The sequence below is a fragment of the Ovis canadensis genome, chromosome 1 (genome assembly GCF_042477335.2).
Source record: "Ovis canadensis isolate MfBH-ARS-UI-01 breed Bighorn chromosome 1, ARS-UI_OviCan_v2, whole genome shotgun sequence".
Classification (NCBI taxonomy): Eukaryota; Metazoa; Chordata; class Mammalia; order Artiodactyla; family Bovidae; genus Ovis; species Ovis canadensis.
In genome coordinates, this window is record NC_091245.1 from 230,781,660 (window position 1) to 230,803,844 (window position 22,185).

The 22,185-nt window shown below is 45.9% G+C and overlaps 1 protein-coding gene across 5 annotated transcripts in view; it reads right to left on the reverse strand.

Annotated features, from left to right (window-relative positions):
* Window positions 1–22,185, reverse strand: part of SCHIP1 (schwannomin interacting protein 1) — a 186,518-nt gene that overhangs the window by 141,042 nt on the left and 23,291 nt on the right. Inside the window, exons 1-2 of one of the 5 annotated variants that reach the window (XM_069561530.1) lie at window positions 11,863–12,062; window positions 10,033–10,725 (exon numbers count right to left, since the gene is read on the reverse strand). In XM_069561530.1, the coding sequence (XP_069417631.1) occupies window positions 10,033–10,725; window positions 11,863–11,916 (747 nt within the window). In that variant the 5' untranslated portion in view covers window positions 11,917–12,062. Of the gene's footprint in view, window positions 1–10,032; window positions 11,451–11,862; window positions 12,063–22,185 lie in introns of those variants that run through there. The other 4 variants (XM_069561541.1, XM_069561563.1, XM_069561552.1 and 1 more) reach the window with 4 other exon arrangements.

Below are 22,185 nucleotides of genomic sequence, written 5' to 3' on the forward strand. Positions count from 1 at the left end.
TTGCAGGGTTCTCAAGGGTCAGTTAGCCCTGAACCTGTGAGAGGAGAGGACTGCGTGTCCCCCAGTGCTGGAAAGGAGGGTGGACAGTCAGAGGAAGGTATTTACAGATAAGAAAGGACAGGAAAAAAATCTGTCAGCTCAAGGAGAGCACTGTTCTGTTGGTAGAAATACACACAGTAATTAGCTAAATTCTGAATGGAAGAGACCAAGTTTATAATTGTATTACAATATGGGTTTTAAAAAGAAAAAGAGAAAAACAATAAAATGAAACTTTTCTATCAGGTGATAAAAATTAGAATCTACTTCTAGTCGTGAAGCTCTTAAGTGATGAGGCTGGATCTATCCTCCAATTAAGTTCTGAAAAGATTTTCTTTAAAAAAAAAAAAAAGATAGCGGAAGGAGACAGAGTTCATTAAAAGTGGAAACTGTGAGCCAGGTGACCTGAGACGGGTCAGTCCTGGGTTGAGGAAGGTAGGTGAAGACGTTTAATCGTCATAAGCCTGTTTCCTCCTCTGAAAGCGGTGAGGGTTTGACGAGTTGAGCTCTTAGATCCTTTCTATCTTTAAAATCTTACTACTTTTCTATTAAAAATGCTCAGTTTCATATTTGACACTCGAATTTCTCCAAAAGCTGTGTGCAAAATAATCTCCCAGTGACTGACAGTATAAAAGCAGTAAGTGTATAAAGCGTCATCAGTCCTAAGAGCTCAAGGAACGTAAAGCAGCTAAAGAAAAACATCTGCAAAGGCCCTTGTTGTTTAAAAAAAAACAAAAACAAATCTTAGGATTGAATTTCAGAGGTAAGAAAACAAAACCATTCATGTCTTTGGTGCAAAGGTCCAGGAGTAAAAACAAATTTCTTTTAAAATGCAAATATAATGTCACAGAGTTGAGAGAAGCTCTTAAGGAAGGACCTGGAATTACTATTATTAGGACTATGACTAATTCATAGTCCTATGAATTAGCTCATAGTATAGCAGCTTTGAGCAAATTTAAAAACTAAACAGGTGGTACAAAATGCATTAATACAGATAGCAAGCATCCATCAAATGGCTGCTGCTGCTACTAAGTCGCTTCAGTCGTGTCTGACTCTGTGTGACCCTATAGACGGCAGCCCACCAGGCTTCCCCATCCCTGGGATTCTCCAGGCAAGAACACTGGAGTGGGCTGCCATTTCCTTCTCCAATGCATGAAAGTGAAAAGTGAAAGTGAAGTCGCTCAGTCATGTCTGACTCTAGCGACCCCACGGACTGCAGCCTACCAGGCTCCTCCGTCCATGGGATTTTCCAGGCAAGAGTACTGGAGAGGGGTGCCATTGCCTTCTCCAATCAAATGGCTAGTCCTCAGAAAATGCCCAACCTTATATATGTATGTATTTGAAGGGGTGGAAGGATTTAAAATAGTGGGGCAGACAGGAGATATGCCCACAAAAAGAGAATGCCTGGAAGCAGAAATAGACAGATCTGGTCTGAGTTTTGCCGGGGATGAGCTTTTGAAAGCCTAAGAATGAGAAAGTGGAACTTAAGCAGAATAAGAAGTTCAGAGGAGAAGTTGCTCAGAGCTGAGATGATCAGGTATGGCTTCCCAAAGCGGTGACGCCCTAAGTCACCCAAGAGCTGTCCTTGGGGAAGACAGTGCTGGGCTGTTTGGTGGCCAATAATGTCTGGTCCTGCTATAGAGGAAAGGGCTTGTGCTGGGCCTTCCTGGGAATGAAGTCACAAGAAATACCAGGCAAAGGATCTGGAGTTGAAAGCGCAGGCTGAGCTAGAAATGGATGGAGGAAAGGGATGCGATGTCAGTGGGGAGATGCTCAAACAGCTCTAATGTGTGATGAGCATATCTGCATCTGTTTTTCAGATCTGCACCATGACTGTTCCTCAGAAGGTTCTAAAGGACCATGATGTGCAAACCAACTGGTGGGCATAGATTTCCTTTAATCCAACTACAATATTTTCCAAAGGTTCTTCTGCAGCCGGGTGAACTATCTGATGGTAGCTGAAATACACAGAGCCTGAGAACCTATGGTTAACCTGCAACCTATTTTTTTTTTTTTGGAAAAGCCAATCATATTTCTTTCTTGAGTTACATGCTAATGGATAGAGCAGCCTTGCAGCTCTTAAATAGGAATCAACATAAATTAGAAAAGCAGACAGTGATGACACTAAATATTTCAAAGTAAGGTGATACACAGAATACAGTCAGCCCCAATCATTTCCAGCTATGGTTTTAAAAAAAAGTGATTGTAATACGGTCACGTCGTGCTAAGAAGGATAAATGGTAACTGCAAACCACTCAGAATGTTTTCACTGTGGTGTCCCAGGCTGAGGAATCACATAACTTATTAAATACAAACTTTACTATATTTTGCAGGAATAATAAAGATGTCTTAATTTAGTCTATAAAAACAAGAATTCATGTAATTTAAATATAGCCTAAGTAACTAAGGAAACAAACTACTTAGCCATTCAAAGCTACTTTAGCAGTGTCGTTGATGGAGGAGTAACTGGGTTGTAATTCTTACAGAATACACTGAAAACAACCTGTAATTAGTACTATTGTAGGAAGAAATGTAGGTAATTTAAAGTTTGCTACTGGTTAATAGTACAAACAAATAAAAAGAAAAACTGCTTTCACGTACTTTGGAAATAACTTCACCAGGAGAATCTACTTTCAATTAACATGTCAATTAAAATTATTCTTATCTTCTCATTAAAAGAGGGAAATGCACCTGTCATAGACAGTAAAAAAAATAATAAAACGGCGATTAAAATGTTTCAGGTCTACAATTAGAATTCTAATTTAAAAACGAGTCCTTTTCTTCTTCTGAACAATGAGTATAATGACTGCAGGCTGGATATAAGATGTGATCCTGGTATTTTGCTGGGGTTTTCTCTTAAGGCAGAGGGGAGCAGTTACCCCAATCACCTGAAGAGACATGTCCCGCCAGTCCCCAAGAACATAGGAGGAATACAGCAACTGGTGGGAGAGGAAGCCAACATCAAATTGGGCAACTTCTTTAGAAAACAGGCAACTTCTCAAACAGTTAAACACACACCTCTCATACGATCCAGTCATTCCATTCTTAGATATTTTCCCAAGAGAAGTAAAAGAATATGTTCATGTAAAGACTTGTATGTGAATATTCGTAACACTGTTATTTGTAATAGACAAAAACAAACAAATAGAAACAACCTAAAGGTCCCTCAACTGGGCAATAGAGTATATCCATAAAATGGGACTCAGCAATCAAAAGGAATGCGCTATTAACACACACAGCAACACAGACGAAGCACAAAATAATTATATGCTGACTGAAACATGTCAGACAAAAAGATGAGTGCATACTATATAATTCCTTTTACATTAGTTTTAGAAAATGCAAGCTAACTCATAGTGATAGAAATGAAATCAGCGGTTGCCAAGGGACAGAATGGGGGGATTACAAAGCAGCATGCATTTACTCCGGGGAGTGAAAGATAGGTTCATTACCTCGACTTTAGCCATGGTTTCACTGGTGTACACATAAGTCACAACTCATCAGACTGCATACTTTAAATGTGCAGTTAATTGTATGTCAATTCTGCCTCAATGGAGCAGTCTTTTTTTTTTTTAAATAAAAAATCAAAAGGAGAAGTCAAAGGGAGAAAAAAGGAGTGACTTTCCAGAGGTAGAATAGGCTCAACATGAAGTATCACAAAGCCTGAAAAAATTTCACAGAAAGACCATTGAGAAAAAGGAATGAAGTTGTACTCCATTTAGGAAGAGGAGTAGGTTGAGGCAGTGGGCACCCCAACTCCACCTGGGGTGATGGGGAGACAGAAGAATGATACTGTGACAAACTAAGGTCCTGGAGAAGCAGGAGAAAGGGAAAGCTGACCACTTGGCAATGTGTTCAGAAGAGGGAAATAGGAAGAGAAATTCAGGTTTCCTTAAGAGTTGTCCATACCAGTTCTCAAAGAGGAGGCAGGAAGACAATGGGCTTTCCCGGTGGCTCAGATGGTAAAGAATCTGCCTTCGATACGGGAAACCTGGGTTCAATCCCTGGGTTGGGAAGATCCCCTGGAGGAGGGTATGGCAACCCTTTCCAGTATTCTCACCTGGAGAATCCCCATGGACAGAGCCTGCTGGGCTACAATCCATAGGGTGACAAAAAATTGAACATGACTGAGCGATTAAGCTGGAGAAGTCAACAGCACCCCACTCCAGTACTCTTGCCTGGAAAATCCCATGGACGGAGGAGCCTGGTGGGCTGAAGTCCATGGGGTCTCTAAGAGTCGGATGCGACTGAGCGACTTCACTTTCACTTTTCACTTTCATGCATTGGAGAAGGAAATGGCAACCCACTCCAGTGTTCTTGCCTGGAGAATCCCAGGGACGGGGGAGCCTGGTGGGCTGCCGTCTGTGGGATCGCACAGAGTCAGACACGACTGAAGTGCCTTAGCAGCAGCAGCAGAGCAATTAAGCACAGCAGAGCGATTAAGCACAGCACAGCACAGTGAACATATGGGGGCAGGACTCACATAACTTGGTGTTCTAGTTCTGGGTTGCGTGCGGCCCTTGAGTTTACCAAGAGCCTTTACACACCTGCAGGTGCAGGGCAGGACCATGAGAAACATAGGGACACGGGATGGGGGTGAGGTCTGGCCAACTGAAGGGGGGACTTCGGGGAATAGTTCTGGTTGTTGGATGGAACCTCACCCCCTACCCAGCCCCTCCATAATGCCAGGCATTCCTGGGGCCCAAGGGAGCTACTGGGGATAAGGCAGTGGAGTAAAGTGACCTCACTGCCCTCAAGGCTCTGACATCAAGGTGAGGGGCTGGACATTGAGGAGGGGCTGGGCCATCTGAGGCCATGCAGGTTTGTGCTGGAATGGCTCAGAGAAGACAGCAGGAAGTTAGGTCACCAGAGGCTCCTTCAAGACTCCCCAGGCCCCTCCTGTTCTGACACCAAAGACAGTTCCCAGGGGTATCCACGCTCCTCCCCATCCACTGGCAGCAGAAGAGATTAGCTACTTGAAATGGTCACAAAGTTAAGGTGAGCCCTAGGTTTTTCATTCTACCCAAACACTGTGTTTTTAAATTTGCCTCTAAATCTTCCCTAGATTAGAGACAGCTGATTGTCAACACATCTTTGCAATCTCAGTCCTTCGTTTTGAGCCTGTCACTGTAGGTGAGAGGAAGAAAGGGGCATGAATAAGGGTGAGGAGGCTGTCACTGCTTTGATGGACAGAACTCAATATTATTCCATTCAAACCAAACCAACCAAAGCCTGTCTGTGAGAAGAGACTCATAAAGTCATGGGATTTTGATGATCTCCTAGTTTACTTGTCCTTAACACTGAGGAAACACAAGAGAGGACCTGCCATTAGGAAACCCTTTAAGTCATTTCAGAAAGGTGGAAGCTCTTTCCTTTTATTTCAATTAATTTTAAGCAAAACCCCACAACTGGAGAAAGGAAAAAACCCCAATCTAGCAATAGAAGAAAGAACAAAATCCCTTTCATGATTTTCTTACTGGGGACTTCTGCAAATCACCTAACCTCTCTGGGGCTCAATTTTCTCAACAGTACAATAAGGGGACTGGTTTTTAGGTCTGGGGCATGTGAGTCTTATAAACACTTCATTCATTCAATATTCAAGAACTAACACAGATACTAGGTTACAGCAATAAAACAATGCAGGCTAGCCCACTGCATTCCAATTGGATTCTAAAAAGACCAAAAATGAAGAACTGAATACGATCATGTCAGGCAGTGACAAGCACTAAGAAAATACACAAGGAGTGCCTGGGTAGAGGGTGGAGTGCCTTACGCTGCACTTGGGAGGGGGCTTAGGGACAGCCTCTCCGAGGAAGTGAGTTGAGTACAGTCTGAGATGATGACAAGGAACCAGTCACTCAATTCCACACAGAGCTAACCGCACAGGCAAAAGTCGAGAGGTGGGAATAGCTTATTTAGGTCTCCTCACAGAGGAAAAAGAGGTGCCCTTCTTTTTCATTTTATACCCTTCCTCTCAGTACTATGTATTAACTCCACTTAAATATATTTGCATACAGCCCTGTTTAAAGATGATTTATTTATTTATGGCTGTGCTGGGTCTCCGCTGCTGCGCGGGCTTTTCTCCAGCTGTGGAGAGCAGGGGCTACTCTCCAGCTGCAGTGCACAGGCCTCTCATTGCAGTGCGTGCGTGCTAAGTTGCTTCAGTAGTGTCCCACTCTTTGCAACCCTGTGGACACAGCCCACCAGGCTCCTCTGTCCATGGGATTTTCCAGGCATGAATACTGGAATAGGTTACCATGCCCTCCTTCAGAGGATCTTCCCAACCCAGGGACTGAACTCTCATCTCTTACATCTCTTGCATTGGCAGGTATGTTCTTTACCGCTTGCAGTGGCTTCTCTCGTTGCAAAGCACAGGCTCTGGGGTACACGGACTTCAGCAGTTGCAGCACATGGGCTCAGTAACTGAGGTTCCCAGGCTCTAGTGCACAGGCTCAGCAGTTACGGTGTTTCGGCTCAGTTGCTCCGGAGCACGTGGGATCTTCCTGGACCAGGGATTGAACCCGTGTCTCCTGCATTGGCAGGCAGATTCTTCACCAGAGCCACCAGGGAAACCTGCACACAACTTTTTATGTTATTTATTTTTTATTGAAGGATAATTGCTTTACAGAATTTTGTTGTTTTCTGTCAAATTCCACACCCAGCTTTTAAGGAGGTGCCCATCACTTCATGGGAAATAGATGGGGAAACAGTGGAAACAGTGTCAAACTTTATTTTGGGGGGCTCCAAAATCACTGCAGATGGTGATTGCAGCCGTGAAATTAAAAGACCCTTACTCCTTGGAAGAAAAGTTATGACCAACATAGATAGCATATTCAAAAGCAGAGACATTACTTTGCCAACAAAGGTCCGTCTAGTCAAGGCTATGGTTTTTCCAGTGGTCATGTATAGATGTGAGAGTTGGACTGTGAAGAAGGCTGAGTGCCGAAGAATTGATGCTTTTGAACTGTGGTGTTGGAGGAGACTCTTGAGAGTCCCTTGGACTGCAAGGAGATCCAACCAGTCCATTCTGAAGGAGATCAGCCCTGGGATTTCTTTGGAGGGAATGGTGCTGAAGCTGAAACTCCAGTACTTTGGCCACCTCATGTGAAGACTTGACTCACTGGAAAAGACTCTGATGCTGGGAGGGATTGTGGGCAGGAGGAGAAGGGGACGACAAAGGATGAGATGGCTGGATGGCATCATGGACTCGATGGACATGAGTCTGAGTGAACTCCGGGAGTTGGTGATGGACAGGGAGGCCTGGCGTGCTGCGATTCATGGGGTCACAAAGAGTCAGACACGACTGAGCGACTAAACTGAACTGAACTGAAAAAATAACACTCGATTTGAGCAGTTCCTTCAAGACAGACTTCTTCCACACCAACACCTTTGTGACTCTCAAGCTTCTGTCCCCAGGGTTATAAATTCTCACACTTATTCCAGGCAGAAGTAAACAAGATTTTAATCAGTGTTTTCCATACTTTTATGACAGTGACCCACAGAGCAAAAGAAATCTTACACTATAACCCAGTGTCTACATACAACTGAAATAAAACTTCAAAAAAAAATCAGTCACTATAGGACATTCCATTTAATTTTATTTTTTAAAAATGTGATAAGCTGATTTCAGGGAGAACTTACAGCTTGATAATCACTATTTTAACCCAATAATGGCTAGTAGTTTTGTTCAAATTTTTCCAAACTATGGAAAAATTCAATATTCAACAACCTCAAAGGCCATTTCCCCCTCCCATTTTTCCTATACACATACTTGCTTTAGAGCAATGGAACCCAAATTTCTGTGAAAGAAATGCCCAGAGGGGACATCTTCAGGAGGGTGAGGGAAGGAAGGAGGAGGAACCCACACAAGCAAACCGTTTACTAGGTGAGGAGACAAGACACCTCAGGTTTCAAAGATGGCCCAAGAAGGAAAGATTCAGTCTCCACAATAGCTAGAAAGGAGTGTGTGTGTGTGTGTTGGCAGAGGCAGGTCTGTTTGGTGAGCCATTAGATTTTAAGTTCCTAGAAGGAAGTCAATCTGTATCCCTACATTGCTCACCATAATTCCAGGCCTCTGTGGACACATGTGTCACTGCAGCCCTGGGAATCAGACTTTGAATTTAGCACAGAAGTTATGAAGAGTCCCTTGGACAGCAAGGAGATCAAACCAGTCAATCCTAAAGGAAATCAATCCTGAATATTCACTGGAAGGACTGATGCTGAAGCTGAAGCTCTAATACTTTGGCCATCTGATGCAAAGAGCTAACTCATTGGAAAAGATCCTGAGGCTGGGAAAGATTGAGGGCAGGAGAAGAAGGAGGTGACAGAGGATGAGATGGTTGGATGGCATCACCGACTCGATGCACATGAGTTTAAGCAAATTCCAGGAGATAGAGAAGGACAGGGAAACCTGGCATGCTGCAGTCCATGGGGTCCCAGAGTCAGACATAACCTAGTAACTGACCAACAACAACATGGGTGCTCAAGAACATTCAGAATAATGGAGCTCATTGTCATCATTAAACCCTAACTTTGCATGCATAACCCAATGATTACATTTTCCTGGAATGTAAAAATGTCAGGCCATAGTAAAGGAAACTTATTTATCTCCAAGTCACTGTTTAAGTCCAGGGAGCTTAATCAGATATTTTTTCTCAGCACTAAGTGGGAGAAGGATGTTTTGAATTGCAATATACAAGAGCAAGTACTGGCCGTAATGGAAAGATTCCGAGTCTGCTAGTGGCCATGGTAAACAGCTGGGATTAAAACGAGTGTGTTAATTTAATAGGTACTTTCTCAAGGGACACTAACCAATAGGCTCTGTCAGCCAAGAGCTGTCTCTCATAGAAACCAGGCCAATTTCTCTGTGAAACACAGTTACTGCCCTTACCCCTGAAGTCATAAGTGCATGCACCCAATTTCCAGTAGCCCTGGGGCAAGGAAGCCAAAAATTACACCTGCAAGCAAGCATTCTCCCACACTGCCACACAGCTGCCACACACAGAGAGACTCTCACTTAAACTGTGTACCCTTCAACCGCACGTACGATTGTCATTAATGATTTCGAATTACAACTGTTGCTTTCTCCCGAAACAGTGATAAATAGAGGAGCTACTCTCATAACGCTGTCCTTTTAAGTCATTTATCTGCTCTCCTCTCAGGGGCAAAAAGAGATGTCGAGACAAGTGTGAACCTGCCAGAGCTTCTTATAGATGCAGCCCCCCTTCCCTCCCTCTTTTCCACTCTAGTACCCTTTCCTCTCTGAGTTTCCTGAACTGAGGCACAAGCCTCTGGTAAGGAACTGCAAGTGGCTCCTTATCAAAACTAGGAGGGATTCACCGGACAGTGGGGTGAGTCAGCCGACAGAGGAAAGAACCACTCCCTTATCCTAGCAGGTCAACAATAAGTCGGGTTTCAGAAAGGAAAAAAGTCTGAGTAGGGCGGTCAGCCCATTCCAATTCCGGAGCATCCGCACACACGTCAAGAGGGAACAACGCGTGCTGCCTCACCGGAGGTGTGGGCAGGCGAATGCATGCTTCTGCGCAGGGACAGCCTATATATGGGCGAGACATCAGTGGCAGCGAAGGGAGACCCGCCACGCCTGACAAAACCACGAGTATTACGACTTGAAATATCACCCGCAGGGTACCGGCTTTGGTGCCAAAATCTCCCCGGATTTATTTTCAGGCAAGTGACTCACAGTCTCGTCTCCATAAGTAATTCCATTAAAATGAGTCGCCAGTTCCACTAACCCGACTTTCCGTTGCCCTCTGTCTGCCCCTCCCTCCTCTCCGCCCATCCTGCAAACCCAGACAGCTCAAAGACTGAGCAACCGTACCCCGGGGAAGCAGAAGACAGCCTCCCCGGCCCGGCCCCCACCCTCGCGGCTGAATGAATGGGGCCGGCGGCTGGCGCGAGCGCGGGGAGGGAGCGTGCGGGCCGTGCGCGGGGTGGGTACGTGTGTGCGCGCGTGAGCACGCACCCCGGCCAACTTACGGAGGTGGAGTTGGTCCTCGTCTGGCCTTGGTTCCGCACCTCCTGCTCCCGGAACTGCAACCCAGCCAGATGCTTCTCCAGCGCCTCCCAGTCCATAGGGGGAACCGGGGGCTCCTCGGGGACGCACGTCCCGCTGTCCGTGGGCTGAAGGCAGAGGCCCCCGGCCGCCGGGCCCCGGCCGCCGCGCCGGCCCCCTGCCGGCTGGGGCTTCTGGACCGCCCGGCGCGGGGCCCGGGAGCCGCTCGGCCGGCCGGCCACCACCACGTTGCCATTGTGCCTGAGGTCCTGGAGCTCGTGCGGGTGGAGGTTGCCGTTGGGCACCGGGGGCGGCATGGCGGTGGTGGCGCTCCTGCCCCCGCCGCTGCGGGTCCCGGCGCTCACGTCCCCCGGCTCCCGGGCCGGACAGCGGTCATCTCTGTACCCTCGCTCGTGGCGCCCGTCCTCCTCTTCCTTCTCCTCCCCGTCCTCCTCCGGCGCCCACTCATCAATCACCTTCTTCTGGTAGACAGGGAAGGGCTCCTCATAGTCCTCCAGGGCAGACACCAAGTCCAGGCTGCCCCCCGGCGACGACGAGGATTTGCACTCGGAGCAAGGGGTCACTTTGGTGGAGTTGGACTGCGAACTGGCGCGGCTGCTGTTGCTGCTGCTGCTGCCGGCGTCACTGCCTAGATCCATCCCATCCTCTCGGTAATCCTGGGGGGAGGAGGCAGAGAGAGTGAGCCGCTGACCGAGCCTGCTCCGGCTGGCCGCCCGCCGCCCGCCGCGAACGCCCCGGCCCAGTAGTGCCCCGCGCCCGTCAGGCTGGAGGTGCGCCCCCGAGAAGGCGTCGGGGTGGGAGCCGGCACGGCTTGAGGCTTCCCTCATTGCATCCTTTCCCCTGCGACGAGCGGATTTCCTCCGGACTACTGACCCTCAAATCAGCAAAGGGGGTGCCCAGGCGCTGGTGCGCAGACTTTTCATAACAGGTGACCCTAGTCGCGCGTGGACTTTTTTAACCATTTTGTGCCGGGTGTGCCCCCGCACCCCGCTCCAGGGATTCTCCGACAACCAGACACTTTCCCAGAGAATTCTAATTCCCTGGGGGCGGGCACCAAGAAGAGGGTGGGCGGCTACTAAATTCGCACCTCGAGCTAGGCGCGGAGACCACCCCCTACCCGGCCCCGCCCCGCCCCCGCCGGCGGCCGGGAGGCCGGCTCCGCTAGAGAGCTGAGCTTTACTTTCTAAGAAACCGCAGGCAGCTCGGAGGTCTCACTCCCGCCTCCGCGCCCCTTGAGCCAGCCCCGCCTCTGCTCGCGGGAAGGCTCCGGGTGGGGGGCCCTCTCGGCTCCCACTGGGCAGGGTGGCTCCCGCCGCCCCCAAAGGTGTGCGGGGCCGGGGCGCGGCGGCCGTGGCTGCAGGCGCCGCCGCCGCCCTGGGGGAAGGAGGACGCGCCCTGCCGGCGCGGAGCGGGTCCCGCCACCGAGCATGCCCAGAGGCTGCCGGGCGCGGCGGAGTCCGCTCTCCCGGCTTTCTCGGCCGCAGGCTGGGGCGGGAGGCCGGGAGGGGACGAGGTTGGAGGGGCCGGGAAAAGGCCCAAGGGAAGGGGACTTGGGGGCCAAAGGGACGCAGACATGGCCACTTAGCAGGGCCGGCTCCCTGGGGAGAGTGGTGAATTTTAACCCCCCAAACACACTCATATTTCCTGCGCGCGCCTCAAGCCCTCTCTGCGGGGTTCACTACCCCGCCTAAACCTCCCGGCACCCCAAAGCGCAGGCCCCTGCCTCCGAAACCCACGCGGAAGTCCCCGGGTGACCCCTTGCAGGACCTCCCTCCCCCTACACGCGCACATACACGAGCCCATGTGGGAGCCCGAGTGACGTGTGCTCCGTGGTCATGCACCATCATTTCCCTTCCACCTTCCTCCTCGCCGCTTCCTCTCCCTGCGCCGCCCAGCTCCTGTCGCCTGGCTCCAGCCTCCCCTTCCAAGTTCAGGCTGTGGGTGGAACCTGTTGCTTTAGCACGCGTTTTCTTTCCCTTCCTGGCTGCTCTCTGAGAATGACCTATGAGACGTGTGTGTATGAGGAACAGAGGAGTGCAGATGGGACTAGTGTCTGGCATGGAGGTGGGGAATCTGTTCTAAAGGTCTGGGCATGCCTCCGAAGTCCGCCTTGGCCACCTCCAACCTAGGAGGCATTAAAGGAGGGGAAGAGGTGGGTGTCAGGTCACATGCCCCGTGGCTTGGCTTCCTTCAGGTTTTCGGAAAATCGAGTCAAAGAAACGTCTGCTGGGTTTTTCAAAACACTGCAACGGCGTTAGTTTGTTAGCTCATCCTCTTTAGGAACAAGGTTCTATGAAATGAAAGAACTGACACTTGGGAAAAGGAGTTGGGTCACAGAGCATCTTTTAAGGATTGCGAGTTTCCTGTGAAGAAACTGTTAGCCAACTCTGGGGAAGAAGGAAATGCCCTCTTTTCTGATTATGAAAAACAGTACTTGGAACTTAAGTGTTCTTCCACAGGCAAAAAAACAAAAAATGATACACGAGGTGATGGGTGTAACTAGGTGTAGGGGTGGGGGGCCCCATATATATAGGGTCCCATATATATATATATATAATTTATAGATATGAAATCACCATGGTGGACACTTAAAACATCTAATAATTTTATATGTCAATTGTACTTCAATAAAGCGGGAAAAAAATTTTTTAAGAAAATGAAGAACAAGAAAAAAAATCAGTGCTTAATTTTACTACAGATTGGGGAAAACCAGTTTCCTTGAACTTCCAGATTTGGGCCTGTTACTAATTATTCCCTGTGAATTCTAGTCTGGACCAAGCCACTACCCTGGCTTGGCACCCTCCAGATTGAGAAAAGGGGGAATGCTTGGAATTCTTTAGTAGGGAGTGGCTGCCACCCTGACATTTCTTCCAAGTTCTAAATGGGAGAGACCCTTTGTTTAAGTGATTTCTGTGCAATGAGACTCTTTTCCTCTCTTAGGTAGGCTTGAGCCAGGGAAGATAAGCTAATCTTTTCACTTGTCTGGAAGCAGCTATCTTATTTATGAATAACAGGAAAGGGGCCTTCTGGTCTGTCCCGTTTACAGCTCTTCTGTAAAATAGGACGGAATATAACTTAAAATGTCTTTTATGGTAACATCTGTAAACAGCCTGCCTTCTGCTCCAAATATGGTTTGATTTTGAGGTTGCTGTGGAGCCCTGGGTCAGTGGGCTGCCCCCTGCGGAATAGAGGTAGCCCTGTGAGTGTCCAGAGATAGGAGCAGGACACACTGTGTGCTGAAAACTAGGGAGCTACTTTTCAAGTCACCATGTGAAGGCTTAGGTCAGAAAAAGCTCGTACTCTGTGGCAGGACACAGGTAGACAGACACATGTTGATCAACTGGGGTGATAAGAGAGAGCTGTGGTCTCCGTCCAATTTTCAAGCATCAGGACCTCCTCAGCCAGCCCTCCAGACTCCCTCCTGGGTTCAGGCTCAGCCCCCTGCTGCCCAGATGGTCTGTGTTCAGGGAATGCAAAATGACGCTTTAGCAAAACATTTGGCAAGATAGATCCCTGCCAAAAATGCACGGCATTTCAAAGCCAAATAGAAACATCTTTGAATTATCTGTCCTTTAAAATTATTTTCTGACCAGATATTCTGGATCAGATGGGAAAGTACCATCCCTTTTTTTTTTTCTCTTTTCTCTTCATACAAGGTGCCTAGCTCGCCCAGTTTGCATTTTGCTTCCAGCTTTCCATCTCCTGCCAAGAGCCGTCCCACTTTGGAATGTGAAACCCTGCCAACTGCTAGGCCCGGCAATAGTCTACAGATATGTCCAATGTGATGAAGAAATGACTTGCAAAATGATGGAAAGGCCGTCTTCCCGTTTACAGGAACAGTTCCTCAAGTCAGGGGCTTGGGGCTTACAGACTTAGATTTGTCCCTTGCAGCCTCTGTAAATTAGTTGTCAGACATGTGAGTCAGGTGGGTGTCATCCCAGACCAACGCTTTCAGCCCCATCAATCACCAGGGTTCTGTCCCCTCTCAGTGCCCACTGCTCCCACCCTAGTCTAGACCACTGTGTCCTGAAATTACTAAACACTCTCCCTACCAAATCTGCCCATTCTGTACAAGCAGCCAGAGTGCTTTTCTAAAATGCAAATCTGAGAGATTTTCCTGGTGGCCCAGTGGTTATGAATCTGCCTTCCAATGCAAGGGACTCAGGCTTGATACCTGCTCAGGGGAACTAAGATCATACGTGCCATGGGGCAACTAAGCCCATGTGCCACAACGAAGATGCCACCACCACCTCCACCCGCCCCCTCCACCCCCACCCCCCACCCCCCCACCCCCCACCCCCCCACCCCCCCACACACACCGTGCAAATCTGAACAGCTCTCTCCTGGCTTCATTAACCAGGGCTCCTTACTGCTCTTAAAGGAACTGCTTCCTGTCCAACCTCCCCCAACTTCTTTTGGTTAATTTCTACTCATCCTTTAAGTCTCAGCTTCAACGTCACTTCCTCCTGGACAGTTTCTCTGATTCTGTGTGCTTATCGGAAGGGGATCGTATGACTTTACCATGTTCCCATGATACTTCACTTATCACATAAGCTATACCCAAGTTGCTGTTTAATTGCTGATCTTTATTAGACTAAAAAAATCCATGTTAGATCAAGACCCAGGCCATACATACATATAAAAATATTAAAAAGTTTCCTCAAACTCTTATTTTGTAAAATCCTATCCTAATCCATTTAAAACAAAATGTGGTCACATTTCACCATTGACTTTACAACCTCAAATGGATCAGAGTTTGGGTGTGAAAAAAAGACTCTAAATTCTATAAAGGGAGAGGCTATTTCTATCTTGTTCCTGGTAATTGGAATGGAATAGGAACTTGATTGATATTTGCTGCTGGAATTATTAATAGTTACATTTAATCCTCAAAAGCCCTATTAAAAAAATACAACACCTAGTATCTCCATCTATAGGTAAGGAAGCTGAAGACAGGTTAAGCAAATAATGCCAAAAGCTAGAAAGCTGGGTGGCAGAGCCAGATATTGATTCCAGGTAGCTGGGCTTCAGAATCCTTACCCTTAGTCACAGAGCTAAGAGCTCAGCATACCCTGGTCCAGATACATATAGATGAATTGACTAAGCAAAACTGATTCCTTATAGCCACCTCAGTGAGTTCTCTGTCTCCTGACCTGCAGAGGCTCTTTGCACAGTGTTTATGTCTATACAGAGAACAAGGCAGCTGGCAAGAGCAGCTGTTCCCCTCTGCACGTACGTGCTCCAGTCAACATCCTCAATTGTCAACAAGTTCAGCAGTAATCAGCAAGTCGGAGAATTTCATTGTCTAAAAGGAAGAGTCTAGACATCACAGAAAATGAATTTCACATTATTATAAACTCCTTTAAGAAGGCAGCCACCTGAGATTGAGGTCTTCATTTTGACATGGATAGGAAACTGGAATAATACTTAAAGGGTCTGGATGAGATCACCTTCCTTAGAGATTAGTGCTATTTATAGGATTCTAATCTGTAAAGGCAACATTTGCGAAAAGACACAACTGAAATATTTAAATCATAAGGAGTAAGAATAGATGGGGGAAAGATTTATTTGCAAAATTTCCAAACTAATTCTGAAGTTATCAGCCCTAATGCTGAACCTTCTCTAAGTTGTGGCACTTAGAGTAATAAAGATGTGGCTAGCAAAGGGGTTTGTATTTTATCTTTATTACATGAATTACATGCAAGTCACATGCAGTACACAGATGCTCTCCTGTTTGATCACCTGAGTGTGACTGTATGGGAATATTTAACGGCACTGTGGGGTGGAGTGTCCTGAGTATAGAACATCTGGGCTTTCTTTCCTGCAGTGTCTCTAACCACTTTTGTGACCTCAGCTTCCTCATGAAGAAGGTGGACTGCCTGCTCCCAGTGTTAAGCAAATAGTACGAATTAACTGACTGAATGATTAAGGGAATGCACTAAAAGGCTTCTTCTAGCTTAAGAACCTTTTAGAAATGTCTTGCCTCATTTTATCACTTTCCTACTTGGGAAATACAAAGTTGGTTCCTCCAGCAGTTCAAAACCAAAGTCTATCTCCCTTAGGTAGGTTGACTACATGGTGTGTCTCTTTTATTTCTGTAGGGCAAATGAGTTGATTTAACTTATTAGTCTGTGATGAAGCTATTTTGGAGATGGTTCCTATACACACCTAAAATAATTTTTTTTCTTCCATTTATAGAACTATGCTTTAATGAAAAAAAATGCAACTTTAAAAAATTATCTGAAATATTTTGATTTTATAGCAAACCATGAGATTGCATTTATTTCCTGTGCTTTCCTCAGTAAAAATGAAATAGCAAAATCTAGGCAAAACTCAGCTCATCAAAGATAGCTCCAATGACCTATTTTCTAAACCTGAAACCAGGACACTTGGTTTGACAAATACTACAGCACTCACAGAAACTAGGTGAATGCGTGTTTGAGATGAGGATTACCCTGAAAAATCTGTAGGCATCGGTGAAGAAAGCAAGCCTCACTGTAGCAAAGGGACAGCATCTTTATCAGAGAAAACTGACATGGAATGTGTCAGTCAGGACCTCAGCATATGGCCACACAGACTTGCCCTGAACAGTGCCAGGAGGATTGTGAACCCCACCTCAGGTGCCTACCAGGAGGGGCCATTTGGTTCCCTTCGAATAGATGACAATATCAATGATGCCCTCTGGAGTTGTTCAGTACACAATAGTACACATAGGCTCTGTTGGAAATTCCACTGGTAGGAAATTTCTTCTCTGTTGACACGATTAAAAGAGGAAGGCTGCTGTTCTTTTCCTAATCAAGGCATACCACAGACTGGATGGCACGAACGCAAATTCAACTTGTCGAAACCCTCCAGCCTTTCTTTCCCCAGACGTTTTCTGTCATCAGATTGTACTTTCCATAAGTTCCTAGCACTTGTTGAAAATGCAAGTCTGTCAGCAACTCTGAATTTCTTTTTTTGAGCTTTATTGATGGGTATTCGTACGTGCTAAGTTGCTTCAATCGTGTCCAATTCTTTGTGGACTCTATAGACTGCAGCCTGCTAGGCTCCTCTGTCCACGGGATTCTCCAGGCAAGAATACTGGAGTTGGTTGCCATGCCCTACTCTAGGGGATCTTCCTGACCCAGGATAGAACCCACGGCTCTAAATCTCCTGCCACCTGGGAAGTCCACTGAAGAGTATACATTACATAAAAGGATGTTTAGGAAAAGCTGGGAAATTTTGTAGACACACTGCCTGAGCTGAGGAAAGCATTACAAGTGATGGGCACTGAAGCCCACTTGCCCATCACTTGATGAAGTGCTGAGAAAGTGTATACCTTAAGCTTCCCTGGTGGCTCAGTGGTAAAGAATCTGCCTGCCAAAGCAGAAGACATGGCTTCTATTCCTGGTCTGGGAATAGATCCTACATGCCACAGAGCAAGGAAGCCCATGTGCCCCAACTATTGAGCCTATGCTCTGGAGCCCGGGAACCTCAACTACTGAGCCCACGTGCTGCAGCAGCTGAAGCCTGCACGCCCTAGAGTCTGTGCTCTGCAACAAGAGAAGCCACCACAATGAGAAGCCCACATACCGCAACTAGAGAGTAGCCCCCAATCGCCACAACTAGAGAAATCCCCCACGTGGCAATAGAGACTCAGCACAGCCAAATATACATATATATATATATATATATATATATATATATATATATATATATATGTGGAAGTGAAAACTTCTGGCCACTTCTTGACATAACATTGGAAGCATTCTAAAATTCGAAAGTGGCAGCTGGCACTGTCAGTGTAACGTGAGCAAGAGGAGTGCATTGGGAAGTGGAGGGAGGTGGTGAGGTGGGACAGGAGAGAACTCTTCCAAGAGACCTGACTCTGCCTCTGTCTATGCCCAACTCTACAGTTAGGAGCAGGGTGGTCCCTGCAGCTCTTTGGGCCACTGGCCTCATCATGAAAGGAGAACTGTATGAAATCATCAGATGCCTCCAAGGGTCAGGCAGGTGAGGCAGATGAGTGAGGATGGCAGCAGGGGCAACAGGAAGTCACAGGTTGAGCCGCTGAATCACTGAACAGCACAGGGCCATCTGAATTAAAATTCAGGACAAAAAGCAGGTTTATCCTCAGTTTGGGCTCAGTGGGTAAGGAATCCACCTGCAATTCAGGAGACCTGGGTTCGATCCCTGGGTTGGGAAGATCCCCTGGAGGAAGGCATGGCAACCCACTCCAGTATGTTTGCTTGAAGAATCCCCATGGACAGAGGAGCCTGGCCAGTCACAGTCCATGGGGTCACAAAGAGTTGGACATGACTGAACAACTAAGCAAAGATACATCCTTGGTTTATCCCTGGATCACCACTTGGACCTCTGCTCTGAGACCTACATCCCGAGAATTCTAAGTCCATATGAAATGAGTTAAAGAGGCCATACATCTTAGCTTGTACAGGACAGTCCTGCTTTATACCTGCTGTCTTCGCTTAATTATTACTGGCACCCTTCCTTACTTTCAATAGTGCCCAAGTTTCCATGATAAATGACATGATCATCCCAGTTAAGGGGGAATCGTCAATGACTAAATGTAAACTTTGTGGAGCAGTATTTCTCAGATCTGTCCAGACCTTCAAGTGAAGTTAAGCAGGTTGGGTGGCACTGTTCTATAGGTTATTAATCTAAATAAATTTACAAAATAGTGCAACAAAAATGGTTCAGTAAAAGCATTATGACATGAATTTTAAAATCACAGAAAATATATGCTGCTGCTGCTGCTGCTAAGTCACTTCAGTCATGTCTGACTCTGTGTGACCCCATAGATGGCAGCCCACTAGGCTCCTCTGTCCCTGGGATTCTCCAGGCAAGAATACTGGAGTGGGGTGCCATTTCCTTTTCCAAGGCATGAAAGTGAAAAGTGAAAGTGAAGTCGCTCAGTCGTATCTGAACCTCAGTGACCCCATGGACTGCAGCCTACCAAGCTCCTCCGTCCATGGGATTTTCCAGGCAAGAGTACTGGAGTGGGTTGCCATTGCCTTCTCCGGAAAATATATGAGAGGCTACCAATTTGTGAAAAGTGTTCAGCTTCACTAGTAATCAAAGAAAGGCAATTTCAATCATAATGAGGTAAAATTTTGCCTGTAAAAATGTTTAAAAATTATTTAGAATGACAGTCAGTGTCAGGATGGGTGTGATAGAAGGAATACTCATATATGGTTAGTGGGGTTATAAATCGGCTGAGATATTATATGATAATATCTTTTAAATGTCTCTACAATATTTATACTCCATAATCTGTTAATCAACAAATGTTTATTGAGCATCCATTACATGCCAGGCACTGAGAGATAGAGAGCTAAAAGAAATAAATACTAATTGCCCTAAAATGGAATTTCACTGTCACAGAGAAAAAGACAATACAGAAGGGAAAAAATGTAACAATTTGGATTATAGTTTGTAATAAGTGCCATTCTAAAGGAGATCAGTCCTGGGTATTCTTTGGAAGGAATGATGCTAAAGCTGAAACTCCAGTACTTTGGCCACCTCATGTGAAGAGTTGACTCATTGGAAAAGACTCTGATGCTGGGAGGGATTGGGGGCAGGAGGAGAAGGGGACGACGGAGGATGAGATGGCTGGATGGCATCACTGACTCGATGGATGTGAGCTTGAGTGAACCCCGGGAGTTGGTGATGGACAGGGAGGCCTGGTGTGCTGTGATTCACGCGGTTGCAAAGAGTCGGACACGACTGAGCGACTGAACTGAACTGAATAAGTGCCCCCAGAGTCCCTAGCTATGACACCGAGAGCACATGGGGGTCGTGGGTGTGTTGGAGGAGGGTCAGGAAACAGGTTGGTCAGCTGAAGAGGGAGAGAAGAATCTAATAGGCAGAGGGAGCATCTTGGACAAGGTTTTGAGGTTGAAAGAAGCTTAACACAATTAAGTAACTGAAAGGAAACCACTGGTTGGAGCCAGAGAGTTCAGGGAAAGTGGCAAGAGGAAGTGGAAAGGTGAGGAAAGGTTGCCATGAAGATCTTCATCCTAACAGCTACATAAGGGTTATAAAAACAGGCTTTTTTTGACACTTTCTCCATGGTGAAGGATTGCATGGGGACAGGATAGAGCAAGACAAGAGTAGATACAGAGAGACTGATTAGGAAACAAATTTAGCAGTCCAGGAAAGAGATGGATGTGGCTTAGGTGAGAGCTGGGGAGATAGGGTGAAATAGAAATACTGAACATATATTTCCATGATCGAATCAACTGGATCTGGTGACTGAATAGATGGAGGTAGTGAGGGAGAGACGTCACTAACAGTTTCCAGGTTGTTATCACGGGGAATTTAGTGCAAAGTTGGTGTCTCTTAACTGAAACGGGCAGTTAGGAGGAGGGAGTTTGGGCAGGGGAGCAGAAAGAAGGGAAACATTGACTCCTTTTTGGACATTTTCTGTTTGAGATGGTATAAGACATACAAATGGAGATCACAAGAAGGTGTTTGGCTATGCAGGACTGGAGCTTAGAAGGATGATCTGGGGCTGGTGATGTAAATACGGGAGTTGTGGCTTATAGATGTGAAAGTTTGGTATACGTGACATTGGAGACAAACAGAGAGAGAGTGAGAAGAGACCAGTCTCTAGCCCTGGGAACTCCATCATTTATAGATCTTACGGTAAGAAGAATGGGGTTTATAAGGAAGACAAGGAAGAGAATGGGAGGGGAGACAATAGTTACTCTTTAAAAAATGTAGCCTAAGGACACAGAAATGAGGATCTGGATTTACGCATAAAGATGCTCATTGTGGCAAATACAATAGTGAAAAATTAGCTTCAACCTAAATGTCAGGAAATTGGAAGATGTTTAAATAAATTGTGACACATTCATTCTGTGGAATAAATGCAGTCAAGTAAGATGCTGTTGAAAACTGTAACATTAAATGAATAAAGGAGGGTATACTATTATACACACAATGTGATCCACATTTTAAAAAATTAAATGGATATATACCTAGAAAAAGATGTAGCCAAATGTTAACGGTGGTTAACTCTGGAAGGCAAAATTGCAGGTGACTTTTTAACATTTGTATCTATTTGTATTTTTCAATTTCTTTACAATCATCACGGAATAGGTTGTATCATTTTTTCAAACTAGAAAACAAATTATGCATATTTATTTTATTTAAAATTAATTATTCTAAATTTTTTAAAGAATCCCATTTAAATGATTGATCCAATGAGACAGAATTTATTTATATAAATTCTGTGATGAATCTTCATATAAAATAATTTTATAGTTTTATAAATTGCTTATTTAATTAAATAATAAGCAAATAAAAATAAATTTAACTAATTAATAAATAATGAGTAAATAAACTCCAGGGGACAGTGAGGGATGGAAGGCCTAGGGTGCTGCCATCCATGGAGTTGTAAAGAGTCGTACATGACTTAGTGACTGAACAACAACAAAATGGCTTATTAATATAAAATTTTTGAATATAAGATTTTCTTTCAAAATACAGGTTGAATCAGCACACTTCCGAAAAAAAAAGTTTGAGACCATAATGAATGGAAGCAGGGGCTGGCAAACTTTCCCGGTAGATGGCTGAGTAGTAACTGTTTTTGACTTTGTGACTCATACAGTCATACTGAATGTTACTTTTTTTTTTTTTTTCTAAGCAACCCTCTAAAAATGTAAAAACTCCTAGTTTTCCGGCCATACACAACCAGGTTGTAGGCTTGATCTGGCCTGTGGACCATAGTTTAATGACCTCTGGAGTGAAGGACGAATATGCTAAGAACAACACATAACGGACTTCTTGGGTGGTCCAGTGGTTAGGAACTACCTGCTAATGTGCAGGACACAGGTTCGATTCCTGGTCCTCCATTAAAAACTAACATAATATTGGGATTGAATGTTCAATTGTTAAAATCCTAGAACCAGTTGGGATCTATTTTCAACAGGAAGCAGAATAAACAGAAAAGATCCAAAAGTGTGTCTAGTGTGTGTGCGCCCAGTCGTGTCTGACTTTTGCAACCCCGTGGACTGTCTGCGGGATTCTCCAGGCAAGAAAACTGGAGTGGGTTGCCATTTCCTTCTCCAGAGGATCTTCCTGACCCAGGGATTGAACCTACATCTCTTGCATCTCCT